Source organism: Phytophthora sojae (assembly GCF_000149755.1).
Source record: "Phytophthora sojae unplaced genomic scaffold PHYSOscaffold_2, whole genome shotgun sequence".
In the NCBI taxonomy this organism is placed as follows: Eukaryota; Oomycota; class Peronosporomycetes; order Peronosporales; family Peronosporaceae; genus Phytophthora; species Phytophthora sojae.
This window is the reverse complement of record NW_009258116.1, coordinates 2,840,686-2,858,246: the sequence shown is the minus strand read 5'-3', so window position 1 is coordinate 2,858,246 and position 17,561 is coordinate 2,840,686. Positions and strand designations below refer to the sequence as shown.

General features: G+C 56.0%; 9 protein-coding genes across 9 annotated transcripts; 5 read left to right on the top strand and 4 right to left on the bottom strand.

Moving 5' to 3' along the window:
* Positions 1 to 24: 24 nt before the first annotated feature.
* PHYSODRAFT_310894 (hypothetical protein) lies at positions 25 to 1,530 on the bottom strand (the record flags this gene model as incomplete). Its single annotated transcript, XM_009520630.1, has 3 exons — positions 25 to 977; positions 1,034 to 1,136; positions 1,210 to 1,530. 3 exons carry the CDS (start codon positions 1,528 to 1,530, stop codon positions 25 to 27), a joined length of 1,377 nt encoding a protein of 458 aa, XP_009518925.1.
* A 603-nt stretch (positions 1,531 to 2,133) lies between these two features.
* On the top strand, positions 2,134 to 3,779 carry PHYSODRAFT_324827 (hypothetical protein; the record flags this gene model as incomplete). Its single annotated transcript, XM_009520629.1, has 4 exons — positions 2,134 to 2,352; positions 2,412 to 3,281; positions 3,351 to 3,404; positions 3,468 to 3,779. The coding sequence occupies 4 exons, from the start codon at positions 2,134 to 2,136 to the stop codon at positions 3,777 to 3,779; spliced, it is 1,455 nt and encodes a 484-aa protein (XP_009518924.1).
* Positions 3,780 to 3,870: 91 nt separating this feature from the next.
* Positions 3,871 to 5,643, bottom strand: PHYSODRAFT_487294 (hypothetical protein; the record flags this gene model as incomplete). The annotated part of the gene is made up of 2 exons (XM_009520628.1): positions 3,871 to 4,128; positions 4,204 to 5,643. 2 exons carry the CDS (start codon positions 5,641 to 5,643, stop codon positions 3,871 to 3,873), a joined length of 1,698 nt encoding a protein of 565 aa, XP_009518923.1.
* A 249-nt stretch (positions 5,644 to 5,892) lies between these two features.
* PHYSODRAFT_556294 (hypothetical protein) lies at positions 5,893 to 7,707 on the top strand (the record flags this gene model as incomplete). Its single annotated transcript, XM_009520627.1, has 6 exons — positions 5,893 to 5,964; positions 6,035 to 6,115; positions 6,183 to 6,348; positions 6,431 to 6,812; positions 6,879 to 7,039; positions 7,102 to 7,707. The coding sequence occupies 6 exons, from the start codon at positions 5,893 to 5,895 to the stop codon at positions 7,614 to 7,616; spliced, it is 1,377 nt and encodes a 458-aa protein (XP_009518922.1). The 3' UTR covers positions 7,617 to 7,707.
* A 240-nt stretch (positions 7,708 to 7,947) lies between these two features.
* On the bottom strand, positions 7,948 to 10,425 carry PHYSODRAFT_556290 (hypothetical protein; the record flags this gene model as incomplete). The annotated part of the gene is made up of 9 exons (XM_009520626.1): positions 7,948 to 8,053; positions 8,097 to 8,201; positions 8,282 to 9,261; positions 9,333 to 9,440; positions 9,504 to 9,639; positions 9,711 to 9,805; positions 9,889 to 9,961; positions 10,051 to 10,121; positions 10,219 to 10,425. 9 exons carry the CDS (start codon positions 10,423 to 10,425, stop codon positions 7,948 to 7,950), a joined length of 1,881 nt encoding a protein of 626 aa, XP_009518921.1.
* Positions 10,426 to 11,368: 943 nt separating this feature from the next.
* On the top strand, positions 11,369 to 12,190 carry PHYSODRAFT_482680 (hypothetical protein; the record flags this gene model as incomplete). The annotated part of the gene is made up of 2 exons (XM_009520625.1): positions 11,369 to 11,398; positions 11,483 to 12,190. The coding sequence occupies 2 exons, from the start codon at positions 11,369 to 11,371 to the stop codon at positions 12,188 to 12,190; spliced, it is 738 nt and encodes a 245-aa protein (XP_009518920.1).
* A 1,383-nt stretch (positions 12,191 to 13,573) lies between these two features.
* On the top strand, positions 13,574 to 15,544 carry PHYSODRAFT_556286 (hypothetical protein; the record flags this gene model as incomplete). Its single annotated transcript, XM_009520624.1, has 4 exons — positions 13,574 to 13,749; positions 13,836 to 14,040; positions 14,119 to 14,287; positions 14,379 to 15,544. 4 exons carry the CDS (start codon positions 13,574 to 13,576, stop codon positions 15,515 to 15,517), a joined length of 1,689 nt encoding a protein of 562 aa, XP_009518919.1. The 3' UTR covers positions 15,518 to 15,544.
* A 269-nt stretch (positions 15,545 to 15,813) lies between these two features.
* Positions 15,814 to 16,059, bottom strand: PHYSODRAFT_483620 (hypothetical protein; the record flags this gene model as incomplete). Its single annotated transcript, XM_009520623.1, has 1 exon — positions 15,814 to 16,059. A coding segment is annotated over one exon (246 nt), but the record flags the coding sequence as incomplete, so codon positions are not given.
* A 476-nt stretch (positions 16,060 to 16,535) lies between these two features.
* Positions 16,536 to 17,558, top strand: PHYSODRAFT_481255 (hypothetical protein; the record flags this gene model as incomplete). The annotated part of the gene is made up of 3 exons (XM_009520622.1): positions 16,536 to 16,907; positions 17,001 to 17,070; positions 17,137 to 17,558. 3 exons carry the CDS (start codon positions 16,536 to 16,538, stop codon positions 17,556 to 17,558), a joined length of 864 nt encoding a protein of 287 aa, XP_009518917.1.
* Between the last annotated feature and the right edge of the window lie 3 nt (positions 17,559 to 17,561).

Genomic DNA, 17,561 nt, shown 5'->3' with positions numbered 1-17,561 from the left:
GACCTGTGCGCTTCTGACAAGCACTTAAGATTCAGCAACCATCACGTCATACTCCTGCAGCTTTTGCAGCGCTTGGAAGGCGGAGAGTGTGATGAGGTTGTAATCCAGCTCGCCCATCTCGTCCGGATCTGAAAGTGCCATCAACGATCGCAACTGACGATCGGTTATCTCCGGGAAGGCACTTCGGATGGCCCCCACGACTTCATCCCGCACGAGGACCCCCCGGTGGCTTTCATCGACGGCTTCTAACGCGCGTGAGAGTGCTTGCTCGAACGTGTGCTGATTCAGCTCCAAGACGGTGTAGTACTCGCTCGTTTTGCGATACCGCTGCAGGTAGGAAGCATAGTTTTGTTGACTGTCGACATTGGTCAGCGCCAGCACCATTCCCGATATCTGGGCTGCGAACCTCTCGTAGTTGACGAAGCCCGTGTTATCTTCCTGAGCTTCAGCCATAACGGCGATGATCTGCAGCCGCGTGAGACCGACGTCAGCGGCACGAAAGAGGCGAGCGATCTCTGCGACCGTAAGCAGCCCAGTGTTTTCGCTGTCTCCACTCGCAAATACTTCCATGAGATACTGTGCGATCCAGTCCGGATTGCTGTGTGCCTCCAAGATACCTTGGACGTAGGCGTCTTTCAGCACGGGGAAGCAGATTGGGACAAAATCGGGATAAACGACGATATTCGGGTCATCCTCCGCGACGGGAGCTTCAGACATGAGGATGTTCACTTCACGCCGCGTCAGCCCTAGATCGGCATCTCGGATCGCGTCCATGAATGCCAACCGAGTAAGAGCACCGACCTCATCTTTATCGGCACGCTGAAAGGTTTCGCGCAAAATACTCTCCATCTCGTCCTGCATCATTCCATGGAAGAAAACCTCGGCCTCACGCTTTCTGAACGATTCGATACGAGCAAGGCGCTGCGTATGAGTGGCACGGAGCTGTAGTAGTGCCTGGATGCCTAGAGGCAAGAAGTCTACAGGTGCAGCGCGTTAGCTCTAGACGAGTAAGATAAACCGCTGAAGTCAGTACCTGCACAGCTGACGACCCCTCCTTCGTTTTCATCCGCTTCGGCGTACAGCGCCTTCAACTCAGTAGCAGAGAGCTGCAACTGCTCGCCAACTCCGTCGAGTATCTGTATCGAGCCACGATACAATTCTCCCTTCAGAAATATTCGCCTCGTTTGGGCAAGAAGTTATCAGCAATACCTGTTTGAACTGCTCGTAGACGACCATGCCTCCGTCCTGCTGCTGTGCGTCGTTGAATGCAACCACCAAAACCTCCTTCACGGCTTCCTCTTCCATCTTTATGTACGTTGGCGTCAACGCGCTCATCGCTGCCTCATCGGCCGCTTTGTTGGCTCCACCCTGCTTCGCGGCGAGCTCTTTGAAGTACTGCGACCCGAAAGCGTAGATCGCTTCCTTTGTCTCGACTTTGCCTTGCTGCCGGAGCACCTCGCGCGTGAAGTTGCGCAAGACGTCAGGGAAGTCGACAGGGATCTGCATCGGCTTCGCGTACTTGGACGCCATGGCTCGCTGGGAGCAGTGGGGACAGTTGAGACTATCGACTTGTGAGCTTGAAAAGTCGCATATCGGAGGATACGAAACGCCGATTTTGTATTTTCCATTTCCCAAGAATTCAATGCCGTAAATGGACGAATGGAGATTAATACTTAATTCACCCCCAGGACGTGATCGCATTGTTGACATTAGCTGGCCATCGAGTGATGCCTGACCTGCAGACTGCTGCGTATCAGGGCATGTCTGCTCTTGCCGTGCGAATTGATTGTTGAATCGTTGACACAATAGAGACGATGTGAACGGCATCGCTTGGAACTCCAGTCGTGCGCGCATTAGTAGACGCGATGTCATTAGTAAATGGCACGTGGTCACCGTGGGACGGCAGCTCAGTCACCTGACAAACCGCAAGACTTGTGAATAGCAGTGCACCATCGGGATCAGCGATTGATCGCTGCCATGACATCGACAGGTCAACTATAGGGCGTTTGCCGACAGAAGGACCAAACTTTGACGTCCACGAGTGTTCTCCACTGCTTTAGACGTCGGCGGCTAGTGCTTCAGACCCCACTCTCACTTCTCAATTTCCCTGCCTTCAATCAAGTCTGCTTCTTCATGACTACTCCAACCACCGCCGCCACCCAAGACAACCCGAAAGCGCCACCGCTGTCGGTCAGTTCGCCCAACACCTTCCAAGAGCTCAAGACCCCCGATGCCCTCGAAGGCGGAGCTCTGCGTCCGGGTGGACCCCCAAACATCTACAGTCGCGAAACCATTGGCATCTTGATCCAGTACGGAGCGCTGGGGGTGATCAACGGCACCATCTACGGGTTGGTGTACCCGTTCCTTAACAACACCTGCGGATGTCTGGAACGGCCACCGCATCGGCCAAGGTGCTTGTCCGCATCCGCATCCTCTCCGATTGCTTCCCGGTTTGGGGCTATCGCCGCCGTCCGTACATGGTGTTTGGCTGGATCTTCGCGACGATCTGCCTGGTGCTCATGGTCATCTTCCGCACGGGTGACCCGTACTACGGTGACCCCGACCTCGCTTACGTTGCCGCGGCCAACCTCACCAGTGATCAGATCGCGCTCATCAACGAAGACGCGCCAGAGGCCGGTACCAAGTTCATCCTGCTCATGATCTTCGCCAACCTTGGGATGACCATGGCAATTGCTGCGTCGGACGGCGTCGTCATCGAGTTCGCTCAGCGTGAACCGGCCGAAGTTCGGGGCTCAGCACTCACCATGATGCAAGTGTTCAAGCAAGTCATGTCCATCCTGTCGTCTGCCATGGTCGGCTTTGGCCTCAACGGAGAAGACTTCGGTGGGTCGTTTTCGGGCTCCATGGGTGTGAATGCCATCTCCGCAGTGTGTGCCGGTGCTGCGCTTATCGCGACGGTGTCCTCCTGGTTCTTCGTGGCTGAGACTAAAGAACCAGCGAGGTCATTCCGTGACTACATGCACCTCCTCTTCGACTTGTTGCAACACCGCGTGGTGTACCAGCTCATCGCCTTCCGGTTCTTCTACTTCGTCTTCTCGCTCATGAGCGTGACGGCTGTGAGCCCCATTGAGAGCCTCTGGGCCAAGGTGGAACCTGTCAACGACGCAATCTCCAGTATCCTCGCGGCGCTCATCTCTGCAGTGTCGCTCTATGTGATCAAGCGCTACGGTCTCACCTGGAACTGGCGCACCATTATCGTCATCACTCAACTGTCGGTGGTTTTCGTGGACTGCTTCCCGACCTTCTTCACGATCTGGGACGTCTACTGAAGCCAGTGGATGTGGTTGGGCCCACCCCTCCTCGAAGAGGTTCCCAGCACGATCTCCAAGATCGTATCGCAGTACGCAACGATCGAGATCGTCGGAGGTGGTAATGAAGCCGCGGTCTTCGGTCTCATCACCACTTGCCAGACCATTGCTTCGCCCTTTGCCACGGTCATCTACTAGAACATCGACGCACACTTCGACACGGGCAAGGCGTACCTCCAGGTGGACGACACGTACGTTCGCAACCAAGTGACGTACTGTTACCTCATCGCGTACGCCTTCCAGATCTGCTCCATTGCCTGGGTGTTCCTGTTGCCACATCAGAAAGCGGAGACGTTAGAGCTCAAGCGCACTGGAGGCAAGAGCAAACTGGCCGGCTTCGTCACTGTCGTGGTCTTCACCTTCTGCTTCGTCTGGGCTATCATGACCAACCTCATGACCATTTTCCCGTCCACCTCGTGCTTGGCCATCGCGGGTGGAACTGGTTGTTAGTGGCGAATACTGACTGCTCCGACGACGATGCATCCTGCAAAAGTAAGGATTGATAGCTCTATGAAATTTGGAGTTAAATAACCGTCTCCAGTTAAATAAAATCCTCTTCCTCTTCATCGTCGTCAAAGTCCTTAGCTTTGGCGCTGACTCGACTGCCACCGGTGGGTGAAGCAGGTTTGGATCGGTAAATTGCTGCTGCAACTGCCGAGTCGTTGTCCGACATTTTCTTTGAAGACACCGGTGCTACCGCTCCTGGGGCAACTTTGGCAGTGTTGGGGCTCTGCGGCAGGTGCAGCTCCACCTCCTCGTCCGAGTCGTCAACGTTCCACGCCGACGTTGGTGTGAGCGCCTGAAGCAAGAAAGGAAAAAAATAACGGTGAGTTTACAGAGAGTATGGCAGCTACAAGTAATTATGGCAACGTACCAGTTCAACATAGCGTGAGGCCTCGCCCGAGTGCCTTGTCTTGAGCAACACGATGATGCCCAAAATGGTGACACAGCTTCCAATAGTGAACATGAGCATCTGCATCCGTGTCATGCTCACGTACTCCTCGAAGTACATGATGCCGCCCAGCACGCTCATGAGGATCCAGAAGCTCTGATAGACCGGGATGACCACAAGCGCATCGAAGCGGGCAAGTCCACCGTTGAGGAAGTGGACCTGGAAACCTAAGCACGCCCCCAGACCAGCGATAATGACGTACGACGTGGGCTGCGTGAACATGTAGAAGCCGGAGTCGCCCCAGATTGCACTCTTCAGCAGCTCCACAGTCGACTTGGCAAGCAACACTGACTGGCCCCCAAACGTCCCGGCGATTCCGCCGTAGCAAATGATGTGGAACAGCCCCTCCTCGAAGTTGTGCGTGCGTTCAATGTAGCGGCAGAAAGCGAAGAGCCCGCCCAAGAAGCACACGATCAGCACGATGTAGGCGTACATCGCTGGCTGCTGGTAGAGTCGGATGAGGTCCTCAAGTTCGTACGTCGGCGTGTTGTGCCCCGCGAAGATCACAGTCAACGTCACGCCAATGAAGATAATGGCGGTGGCTAGCAGGTTCTCCCGCGTGACTTTCTCCTTGTGGAAGATGGGAGCAATTAGCATGTTCCAGACCAGGGACAACGCAGCAAGTGGCGCCAGAAGCGTCTGCGGGGCCATGCCGAAGGCCACAAAGTCCAGCAGCGATCCAAGACACACGAGGCCGAAGCCCAGCATCCAGAGCGGCTGCTTGAGCGTGGTCTTCTTGACTTCGGCCGTGTCGTTGCGTGTCATGGAGAGCTTCTGCAGGTTGATTCCGACCGAGTTGAGCACGGAGAAGACAAGAGAGATGAGGAACCCAGCCACCCACATGCCCACTGCAGGGCCCGAGTAGCTGACCTTGAAGCACTTGCTGCCCTTCATCTCCACCTCCGCTTCGTCGAACGTCGTGCACATGCCGGTGAGGCCTGGACACTGCGAATGCACAGTAGACTGGCAAGAAGTGAGGCACACCTTCGAGTAGTCCCGCCCTACTTCGCACACTGGGAAGTGCGCGGCGCACTCCATTCGTCGCAGGAAGGCGCCGCACGGGCTGCTGGTGTTGGTGAGGTCCAGCGTCTTGACGGTCGCAGCCAGCTTGTCGTCGCTAAAGTCCTCGTACTGCGGCAGCGCGGCCAGCGGCGACTCGCTGGCGTTCGTGTTGCTCCAGGACTGGAAGGCCAGCAGCGCCGCGGCGTCCAGCTCCTCGTACGAAGGCTCGCCGCCGCAGACTGTGAACGACACGTACGAGCAGAACTCGAGCCCCGAGGGCGTGCCGCACGTGGTGGAGCACTCGTCAGCGGCGGCGGAGGCCAGCAGCAGCGCCACGCAAGCCAGCGGCAGCCGGCTCATGGTCGAACGAGCGAAGAGAAGAGAAGAGGAAGGCCGGGGCGAAGGAAGGAGCGAGGGATGCGGAAGTGAGCGGCTCAACTCCGTACTTGCCGTTGCTGCCGTGACACACGGCCGCCAAAGATAGCATTTTTAGAACACTCTCAAAAATAGAACGACAGATAAGATCTGAAGAGGAGAGGACCTCTGCAATCTTGTACGAGGATAAGATTTGAGGGTACGCGTACGTCAGTCTCAGGAAAGAAGAACAGCATGGGGAATGCTGGGAGCAGCGCCGCCGCCGGAGCCCGCGCGGGCGAGTGGAAGGGCCCCTTCAGCGACGAGGTGCGGCGGGTGGCTGCTGGATATTAGGACGCAGGGGTGGGTCTAATGCTAGCCGTGCGCTGGTGCGCAGGAGTATGACTGCCTGAAGGAAAAGTTCAATGCGACGGTGGCGTCGGCACCGTCGGCAGCCGCGGCGGCTGCCAATCTGCAGGTGCAAACCAACAGATTATTGCACTTCACGCTGTAGTATTCTTAATGACTGTGTGCTGCTGTTGCAGTCGTGGCTGGAGCTGCCGGTGCCTGCTGCAGCGCCGGAGGAGCTGACCGCCGCGAGTCGTCGGCTGGGTGCCGCCTTCTACCAGTTGTGTCTGCAGCAGAACGAAGGCGGGGAAGCTCCCACTGGGAAAGCAGCCAAGTTGCAGATGGTGAACTTCGCGCAAGGAGGTGAGAGAGCTGTAGGACGGAGAGAATTGGGGTTTAGCACCATCATTGATGCCGGCATTTGATGTGCAATGTAATTTTGTAGTTGCGCAGTGCGTCCGTGCATCGTCTCAGTCAATCTGCCGGTCACTGTTCCGACTGTTTGCCGCTGATGCAACGGCCAATGCTATGACGGGGCAAGAGCTCAGTCAGCTGCTGTTTGCCTGCTTGGTGATGGCGGAAGGCGAGCAAGTTGAAGATGTGGATGGCATGGCTGGAGTGGCGAAGGCTCTTGCCCGCGCCGCGATGCCCCCGTCCGCTGGGTCTACTCAAGCGTCTAGCGACGACTTTGTCCGTTGGATTGGATCGCAATTTCCTCTTCTCTATACCATTTTCATGTCGTGGATGGTGCGCAAGAGCTTCGAGTCATTGACCAAGCCGTCATTTGAGGCGCCCAAGTTGTCTCACCCAAGCGGCATCTTGTCCAGGTATGAACATCAAGCAGCTCCCTTGCGCAGTTGCAATTCCTTGTTAACACTACGCATTTCATGCAGATCCCACTTCGTGGCCTTATCCACCGTCACGACGTCAATCCAGACATCGCTGAGTCGACTGTATACGAGCGCCCAGGATGGATTGAGTTTCAACCGGCTGAGCTATCACATTCTCGGTTACTCCGGCCCAACGCTTACGGTCATCCGAGACACACAAGGAGGTACACTTTGCTTAATTGTTGAACTAGTTTGCTCCGGGCCTGACCGACCAATTTTGTGCTAGCTGTGTTTGGCATGTTTTGCGATACCGAGTGGAAGGAGTCAAGTCGCTATTACGGTGGGAATGGGTGCTTCCTCTTCCGGATGGCACCTGAAATCAACATCTATCGAGTGTCTGCGAGCGGGACCAACGAAAACTACATGTATTTGAACTCCAAGGGCTTTGCTCTACCGCGCGGGCTTGGCATGGGAGGGTCAACCGACAAATTCCGGTTGTTCCTCAGCGAAGACCTGGACGAACACAGTTACACCACGCCCAAGTGCCTGTCCTTCGAGCCAGGTCGCTTGTCCTCCAGCGAGCAGTTTGTAGTTGACACCATCGAGGTCTGGGGATGCGGTGGTGAGGAAAGCGAACTCAGCCAGAAGGCTCACCGACAGGAGACGGCCGATCTTATCAACCGTGCGCGGAAGGTCGACAAAGCGCAGTTCGTTGGAAGCGACTTTGACAAAGAGATGTTCCTGGGCAAGACATTTGGACACGGGACAAACAAAGCCCGCATTGCCGACGATGAGTCCTAGTTCCATGCTGTATACTGGAGGTTGGCAGGGTGAACACTAACGCGAGTTACTTTATCACAACATTCACAACATGGAAGCGTCTGTCCATTTGCGTTTCCTTCAAACTTCAATCTTGCGTGACTAATTAGAATTATCAAACACTCTGGGAACTATTCGCCCATGTCAGCGTCCTCATCTTCGTTGCCGTCATGGTCATCCTCCTCATCGTCATCGGCGTCCATTTCCTCTTCGTCATCATCGACTCCGTCCTCCTCATCTTCCTCGTCTTCCTCATCTTCGTCTCCCTCCTCGCCTAGGTCCCCGTCGTCGTCATCGTTTTCATCGTCACCGTTCACATTCTGATCATAGTGGCAACGCCGAGGGCCGCCGAGGACGTTACAGTTCTCTTCGTCGTGGAAATCGCCGCGGAAGGTACTACACACTCGCAGTTTGCCCTGCTTGGTGCCATACAAGAAGCCACCACCACAAATCGGGCTAAACAACGCGATATTTACATCATCCATCGCGCTTTCCACATGTGAAAGCAGCGCCATGTCTTCCCATCGATAGATGCGCGTTACACGATGGACCGGGAACTCGGTCTCACTGATGCATCACAGACAAAAAAGTTTGATTAGGCCACCCGAACAACAACACTGCTTAGAACGCTGCACTGCACCACTTACCGTTGTATACGATCTCGGACGCCATACCCAAGCAAGACGTAAGCTGATGTTGGCGAGATTTTCACGGAGGTAACGCCGCCTGCGGCAGTCTCAGCAAGATGACAAGTCTGGATGACACGACCAAGCTGCTCGGGATCCAGAGATATCAAAGCTAGCCACGTCGACTGGTTCTCAGAAGATAATCGGCCGCGACGGTTGCGCTGATTTCTAGTGAACCGTGTCCGACTAAGCGCGATGTTTGGTCGAATCTGTGAGTACCTCTGTTGAGGCGCGGCAGTCGGGGCGGCTGCAGTATTTCTTGCAGTTTCAAGTGTCGTCGTATACCGCTGAATACTATGTGGGGGGTGCAGCCGGGGTCTCACGCGTCGTATCTGCTGGTTCATATACTGGTCCATCGTAAGGGAAAGGTCCGCAGCTGCTGACTGCAGAGCTGCCAGCATATTAGGCGCTCCCGGCATTCCCGAGATAGGCCCAAGCCGAGGTGGCGGCGGGTGGATGGGAAGAGATAACGGCATCGTCGCCGGTAGTGTCTGGGGCGCAGCGGTGTTGGTTCTTGTGGTACGCGCAGCAGCGCCAGAGGAGGAACTGCTCTCATTCGATGCTGTAGCCTGCGGGTTTGATACGGACACGTCGTTGACATCGTCACTTGGACTGGTAGTACCCCCGACTGTCTCTTGTGTAGTTGGTACTGAAGACAGGATCGTCTCCAAATCGGTGGTGGCTTCGTTTTCTGCTTCCATCTCCACTTCTTTCTCCGCTTGCCTAAGAGAGAAGTCGGCGCATATCGCCAAGTAGCGACCGCAGCGTGAAATGTCGAATCCACCGTCGTTGTAGATGAGGGCGTGGGAAAGAATGACGCGACTATTGTTCATTGCCTTCTTTGTCAGCAGCGGCTCCGGCGACAGCGCCCACGACGGATCGAAGTCCCACATAGTGAGCGTGACAGTGAGATCAGAAGGCGGGGCTTGACCTTGCGGTCTCTGCTGAATCAAAGTGTACACGGTCAAACAATGATGCCGAGCACGCAATATACATTAGCGTCTTTACGTACCACGTAGCGCTCATTAGCTTCTCCAACCATAATTTTGGATGGGTCGGGTAAGAACGTCACAGACCGTAAAGTTTGGTAGCTGAACATCGCGATGCGAGGACACGTGTGCTGCAGAATGAACTATAGCGTAAGCGTCCGCAGCCCAAGAACAACATTCACAGTTATGCTTACCTGGTAGTCCCATGTGTAGACACAGGTTCCGCTGGCAATAGCCAAAATGTCGCCCGACGGGTGGAAAGAAATCGAGATAATGGCGTGGCGCAGCGTTGACACGTACAGACAGCGGCCTGTCTCGATATCCCAAAAGCTGCAAACAACAGTAAAATTTACTTGTGAGTAGGGAGCAGCCGTGGCTTGATACCGCATTATTCAACGTACCGAACTTGAAACCCTAGACATCCAGAGGCCACGTAACGCGGGTCTGTCGGGTGGAACTTGACACTCCACGGAGTTCGCGGGTGGCCGACCAGTGTCTGTAATATCACAGAGGATCATCACAATATCAGTTAAACTATACCGTAAGCATCGCAGCAGTGGTGGGTGCAATCTAATGTACCTGCAGCACTTTGCCGGTCTCGATGCATATAATCTTGACAGTGTGATCTCCATGTGTCGAAGCGAAAGTTTTGCTGCGTACAACGAAACACAACAAACCAACAAAAATAATACTCAGAATCTGGAGACACCGTTCACCTGCACCCTCCGTCGTCCAATCTACCCGTCCGGACTAATAGCAATGGAGATCGTCGACTTGGTCGTTTGCGGAAGTTCAAAGTACCGACTTTGATGCTGTTCCCCACAAAACCCCACACACGCACAGTAGTTAGATCTCCCCCCTATCATCAAATACCCCCCTCCAACGCAACCGATATAATAGAGTACGCACCTTGGAGGCGCTCTCGCTCTCGGCCCAGAAGTTCTCCTCTCTGTCTTCTCCTATGGCCCTCACGGTCTTCTGCCGCCTTGCGTTGCCGAACTCCCGACGGAGCAGCACGCTGGCGATGTTCTGCTGGTTCTTGGCGTGGCGGAAGGAGTTGGGCACGCCCGGCGGGTCCAGATCCGCGGCGGCGCGCTGCCAGACCTTGGATTCCATGGCGGAGCGAGGGGAGCGCGGCGTCAGGGAGGGGGGAGTTTCAGCCACGTAGGTAGTCGGCTTGAGTGGAGTGGCGACAGACGCGGCGGCTTCCCGTCGTTGTCTCGCGACACACAAAGCACCGACTCGCAGAGGAGGCGCGGGCGGATGCAGCTGGGGCGCGGAGGGCGACGGCGCGCGAGTTCCCTTGACGTGGCGGGGCGCTTCCTCTTCCGGCGCGCAGTCGACTTGTTCTCGCTCTAGCGTACTCACTCGCTCGATCACTTTCGGCATAAAACGACGGGATTGGCCCGGCCACGGCTGCTGTCACCAGACGTCCTGGTCCGCCGCCAGTTGGTGGCGCGGACTGAGCACAATAAGATGGTTGCTCGAAGTGCCTTGAATAGAGGGGTTACATTCGTGCAACATTTGTTGTTGAAGTCGGACAAGTTTAAGTGGCGGCACCACGACTCAGCAGCAAGTTGTGTAGCGTGGAAAGCGCGGTGGCAATCCATGAGGTATGTGAGTGCTCCGATATGTTGACTCTACGCTCCTCCAGATAGGAGACATACACTTAAGGAGACTAGTACGCTCGGCTGAGCTCGGCGATGTTGTGTCAACTTTTGTGAAGCGGGGCGAGGACTCGCTTGTTCAACTCGTTTATTCCGGCAGGCAGCCGCTTGTCGTCACGTGTTGAAGCTCTCATACCCGCGGAAAACGATTAAAAGCATACACGTTGATAGTGTTTCTTGGCACTGGAGCCGGGCGCGCGTTTTTGTTTGGGGTACAACTTCAAGGTGCTGCCTCACTGCAACTCCATCGAATTGGCTCGGAAAGTATTAGAACGGGACGAGGTGCCAGCGTCGAGGCGAGGAAGCCTTCAGAAATGCGACTCAGTGAACAAGTTGCCAAGTCGACAACAAGTGCCCAAATATCAGCCAAGTGAAGGAGAAATTCCGAAGATATGACGCCGGTGGAGTCCAAGAACGACGAGGTTCGCTAGCTGCAACAATTTCAAGGACACCCCACTGTCCCCCATCCCAGCCACCTAACTGTCATGTCCGATGCGCTACTGCAGTCCAAGAAGCAGACCATTCTGCACATCAACGCCAGCCTCACGCACAACTCCGTGACAGATCGAGTCGCCGCCAAGATGATCGATCACCTCACGCACCACTACCATTGCCACATTTGCAATGGTAACTGCCCCGTTGACGGCGCGGACAAGCCCGAGGACGTTCTCAACATCGAAGAGTGCGATGTGTGGAGCAGTAGCCTGCCCAAGTTCGACCGCGAGACGATGACGCGCGTGTGGAGGGCGCGTCACGGCAGCGAGGACGAGGAAGACCTCAAGGCGTTCAGGCCCATCAAGGAGCTGGCCGAGCAGATGCTGCGTGCCGACTTCCTCGTCATCACGAGTCCCGTGTGGAACTTCAGCGTGCCCTACGCTCTGAAGCAGTACATCGACTGCGTGGTGCAGGCCGGACTCACGTTCCACGACAAGGACGAGGAGGGGCCCTCGCGTCCGTATTTCAAAGGACGGCCGCTCATCGTGATCTCGTCGTCGGGCGGCAAGGCGCCACCAGCGCACGAGGACTACGTGTTCCCGTTCCTGTCGCGCATATTCGCCATGTGCGGGTTCGACGACGCGCATCGCGTGGCCATCGAGGGCCTCGCCATGTACGACAAAGAAGAGTGTTTCCAGAACGCCGTTCGTGAGGCAAACTGCATCGCTGATAAGGTGGTGCAGAACCACAAGCTGCGGTTGGACGTGAACTATGTGTGAGCAGGACGTATGGGGCCGGGGGATATTTCCCGAGACGATCCTTCACATTTGCATGTTTTACATCCAGCTTCATGTTGAAGTTAAACGTCCTGCATTGATTTGTTAAATGGAGCAGCAAGGGCGATACAGCGAAGCTGATCTAACAGTACTAACAAATTCTCGCGGTCCTGCTCAGCAAAATCCGTAAAGGATGTCGCACAACACTTTCAGGCAAGCATGCGTTGGTTTCCTCGTCGAGCTTTGGCATCTTCATCACGTCGGTTCTCTCGTCGAGTTCTCTTTGTCGCTTCCACCCACTGGAACGCTGCTCAAGCACGACGATTTCACTCCGCAGTCGGTTGACCATACACTGCTCAATGGCGAACACGTGAATAGGCTGACTGGGCTGAGCCTCAGTCGAGTAGGACGGTAAGAAGACTTTGCCAACCGTAACCATCGGGTTAAGTACGAGAGTCCTGGTCCTGGACCACGTCTCCGTGCGGAGTCGCTTCAACGTCTTGAATTCCTCCGACTCCGTCGATAGCCATACTTCGCCTCGCTTTGCTAAGTAGGAACAGTTTGACCAGTGAAGGAAGTGCTGACATTCCGGTCTTCTCCATAATCACTTCTTTCAAATCAGCGATCATTGCGTTCGGGCTCATATCGATGATAAACGGGTCCGACGCGTCACCAATCCACATGCAGATAAGCTGGTTCGTCGAGGTTTGCATCGTGGGTCGCCAGGTACTGTGAAGATGCCCCTGATGCGTTGCGATACATATCATCGGTTAACTATTAGGGGGGAGACTGATTGTTGGAAAGCAACACCGGGTCCTTTCAGCATTTCCTAATGTACAGATAAATGGTGTCGGCACATCGAGCATCGAACGCTAGCTTCGCCAGACACATCGCGGCTATATCCTTCGTCACCTTCGAGACCGTGCCTTGCGACAGCCTCGAGGCCCCATCCTGACCAGACTACGAGCCCAGATTGCTTGCATCCGACTCAATCTAGTAGACCCATGCCGACGTCTCTAAATGCCTGAAGAAAAAGTTGCGGTCGACGCACTTCAACCGGCGAGCGACGGCAAGATGCGAGTCAGATTCAGGCCCTTTGCTGTCCCTACGTTGTTCGCGAACCTTCACTCTGAGGCTTCAACGCCACGTACCCCCGACTTACAACTGAAAATTTGTATTGGGGAATCTGAAGCCAAGTTCAATATACTTCGTCTTTGCAACGACGTGTTTTCGCATCCTCTTTCTCAGTCGCCGTCTTCCACCGCACGAGGCAGGCAGGTCGCGACGCGACGAGCAGAGCAGAGAGGCAACCAACACAACCCAGTTAGTTAGTCAGCAGAGCGGGAGGAAGCAGCAGTAGCAGCAGCAGCAGCCAGAGCGACAGCCATGGGCGCGACCAACAGCGTGCGCAAGCTCACGATCGATAGCATCGCGCTGCTGGAGCAGCTGGAGCCCAATGCGGCCGAGCTGGCGGCCAAGCGCGCGGTGCGCCGCCGCGTGCAGCAGTTGCTCAAGCAGCAGTGGCCCACGTGCCGCGTGCTGCCCTTCGGGTCGTCCGAGAGGTGCGTCGTCTTGCAGCTGAAAGCGTTAGTGGGCGGTAGACTGACATCCCAGGAATGATTGTCATGGGTTTGGTTGCGGACTGCAGCGGCCTGGGCTTCGGCGGGTGCGACGTCGACCTCGGCATCTACTTTGAGGACGTGGACGTGGACGCGCAGGGCCAGTTCTCGCCCCAGGAGCGCGTGGAGCTGCTCGCCACCGCGTGCGAGCGACTCGCGGGCGCCTTCCAAGTGCAGGAGTTCGTGCGCAACGCGAGAGTGCCCGTGATCAAGCTCTGGGACTCCAAGCGCCAGGTAATGCGCGGATCTTTTGCGGCTGTGAAGCTGTTGGAATGCGAAGCGTTGTGATTGACGGTGTTTTGTTGCTGGCAGGTCGCTTGCGACGTGTGCGTGGGAGGAGTGAATGCACTGCTGAACACGGCGCTGCTCAAGTACTACGGCCAAGTGGATCCTCGTGTTCGGCCGCTGGTGTTCGCTGTCAAGTATTGGACCAAGCAGCGAGGCATCAACGACTCGGTCAATGGCACGCTGAGTTCTTATGGTACGGAAGAGCTGGCGATCTCGCGATAGTTGAGGTGCAATTGTGTTCTTACTTGAATTGGCTGCGTTTTATTGCGTGTGAATTTGGATAGGCTACACGTTGCTGCTGGTCTTCTACCTGCAGTCACATTACGCGGACATGCAGCTGCCGGCAGTGCACGCCGTCTTCCAGAATTTGCAGTCGCAGACGAAGGTTTCGGTGCTGTTAGAGCGACTGCAGTCGTTCCCGACCATGGAGCTTCCATCCACGTTCGGCACGTCGGAGATAAACTCGGTTGGGGCGCTACTCGCCGGGTTCTTCGACTTCTACGCCCACCGATTCAACATGGAGGATGAGGTTGTGAGCATTCGAATGGGGAGGGCGCTGTCGAAGACGACCAAGTGGAGCCACCCGGTCGGTTGGCGGTTGAGTATCGAGGACCCTTTCGAGCTATCTCATGACATCGGGCGCGTTATCTTCCACAGGAAGGGCCAAGACCTCATCCGCTCGGAGTTCAAGCGTGCGAGCAGTATGCTGAGTGGAGATCACCGGCTCGATGCCATCTGCGCACCAGACGCAACCTCGTGGAATCTCATGGCGACGTGCTACATTTGCCGCGGCAGGGACCACGTCACTCGGGACTGCGGTCAGCTACTGCATCAGCGTCTATCATCGACCTGTAACCGGGGCAGCCACTCGATGTCGCACTTGTCGGACTGCTGGTATTGTGGTGAGTACGGCCACTACAAGGCCGAGTGCCCGATGCTCTTCTTCCGAGACATCCCCCGTCCTGTCGAGGCGGCTGAAGCCGTCAACATCCCGGCAGCAGACGCGGCCCCTGACTCAGGCTTCATCCCGGTCGTGGGATTTGCGCCGGCTTCCCCTCCCATCGCGATTCCTGTGCCTCCAGCTCCGAAGACGATCTCACCTCGAGTATGCAAGGAGCGTCCATGGGAACGCGGTCTCAGTCCGAGCAGCTCACCGATGCTTCGCCTGTCCCGGAAGAAGAAACGCGCTCGGCATGGCTCGACATCGTCGACGTCTTCCTCTCCCTCCTCGCCGTCTTCGTCATGGAATTCGCCGTCGAGTGGTCTCTCGCCAGCGGAGAAGCGCCAGCAGCAGCAACGCTATCAGCAGCAGCGACACGAGCAGCGTCGTCGCAACTTCCGCTCCGAGCGTTGCCGCCACACTTGCGCGTCGGCTCCTGCAGCGAACAAGTCGCATATCGGCAAGGTGCTGTGTCCGTCGTAGCGGGACGAGCTGCGGAGTTTTTGCATTAGTTTTGTCTATTAGTTTGTAGTGTGTATTTAGCTATTCCGTCTCCCGCGGACGAAGATGGACGATACGTCCTCCATTCCGTGCTCCAGAAAAAATATGTACAATAATCTGATTACATCTACACCTTTGTGTGCAATCAAATCCGAAAGTCGCAAAATTCATATTGCAAATTTCTAGTTAGCAACTTCAATTACGCATTCAAAGATGGAATTACGGCAATCAAATTCGTACAGTAAAGTAGGCTACTACTACTGGTCCGACGAGCCCTGCTACATGCCGTACACTATGTCCTCGTTGTTCGCCTTGGTGACGAAGTCGCGACCGTGCAGCTCCATGCTGGCCACCAGCGCTGGGGTCATCACGTTCATGTTAGCGGTCGCGGCGCGCTCCAGGATGTGCATCTGGCGTTCTGAAATGGAGAGGATCTCACCGTTGCTGTCTGGCTCACGCGAGCGATCGTAGATTGCGTGGCGATCCAGAGCCAAGTCTCGCTTAATGCGGGATTTTAGGACGCTGCTTCTCGAGGACGGTGTGGCGAGTAACGCGGCCTTGGAGGGACATCTGCGAAGAAGGCGAATTGCGAAGTGAGCTCCCCTCGGTCGGCGTCGGCTATAGTGCGCGCCAAACCGCGCGCCCTTGCTTTTGGCGCGAGCGCAGCTCCGTCTTCCGTTTTGGCGTGAGCACAGCACGCCAGCTTACGTAGCCATGGAGATCTTGGACCTCTGGTCCAACTTTGATTGCCGTAATTCTATCTTTGAATGCGTAATTGAAGTTGCTAACTAGAAATTTGCAATATGAATTTTGCGACTTTTGGATTTGATTGCACGTTGGTGAGAAGTAGGCCGCACAAAGGTGTAGTTAAACTCCACCGTCTCTTACGTTAAACGTTCATTCCGTAACCGGTTACGGGTTACGCGGCGGGGTACGCGTTGACAAGCCAATCGACTGGAGCGCAGCACCAAGCTCATAACGAACTCTGCCGCCATATACCATGTCTGTGCGAAGGAATGTGCGTCTGCGCCGCGAGTACCTGTACCGCAAGGGCCTGGAGGGCAAGGAGCGCGCGCTGTACGAGCACAAGCAGCAGCTGAAGGAGGCCATCCGCAGCGGCAAGGCCATCCCCACGGAGCTGCGCAGCGTCGAGAAGGACCTGCGCCATGAGATGGAGTACGACGACGAGGCCCACGAGAAGCCCATCAGCCACATCGACGACGAGTACAAGAACGCCGGCATGTTCGACCCCAAGATCGCCATCACCACGTCGCGAGACCCGAGCGCCAGGCTCAAGCAGTTCGCGCAGGAGATCCGCCTCATCTTCCCCAACGCCATCCGCCTCAACCGCGGCGCCCACACCGTCGGCGACGTAAGTGCCGCGTGCCTGAAGCCTCTATACCTACGCTGACTATTGGTGCTAACTTTATTGTACCTTGTGTGCTTGTTGGTGCTGCTGCTGCAGCTGGTGGAGAGCGCGAGGTCCAACGACTTTACAGACTTGATCCTGGTCACGGAGACCCGAGGCGAGCCAGGTGCGTGGGCGATAACCTCAGATTGAGCAGTCGGGCGCTGGTATTGACATTATTGCTGCTGTGTAGATGGTCTGGTGGTGTGCCACTTGCCGTACGGCCCGACGGCCTACTTCTCGCTGAGCAACACGGTGCTGCGTCACGACATCGAGGACCGCGCCACGATCTCGGAGGCGTACCCGCACCTCATCATCAACCAGTTCGAGACGATGCTGGGCAAGCGCGTGGCCAACATCCTGAAGCACCTGTTCCCGGTGCCCAAGCCGGACTCGAAGCGTGTCATCACGCTGTCGAACGACAACGACTTCGTGTCCTTCCGCCACCACGTCTTCAAAGTGACAGGGCGCGAGGTGGAGCTGCAGGAGTGCGGGCCCCGTTTCGAGCTGCAGCTGTACCAGGTCAAGCTTGGCACGCTCGACCAGAAGGAGGCGGAGAACGAGTGGGTGCTGCGGCCGTACATGAACTCGGCCAAGAAGCGCCGTGTGTTGTAGATT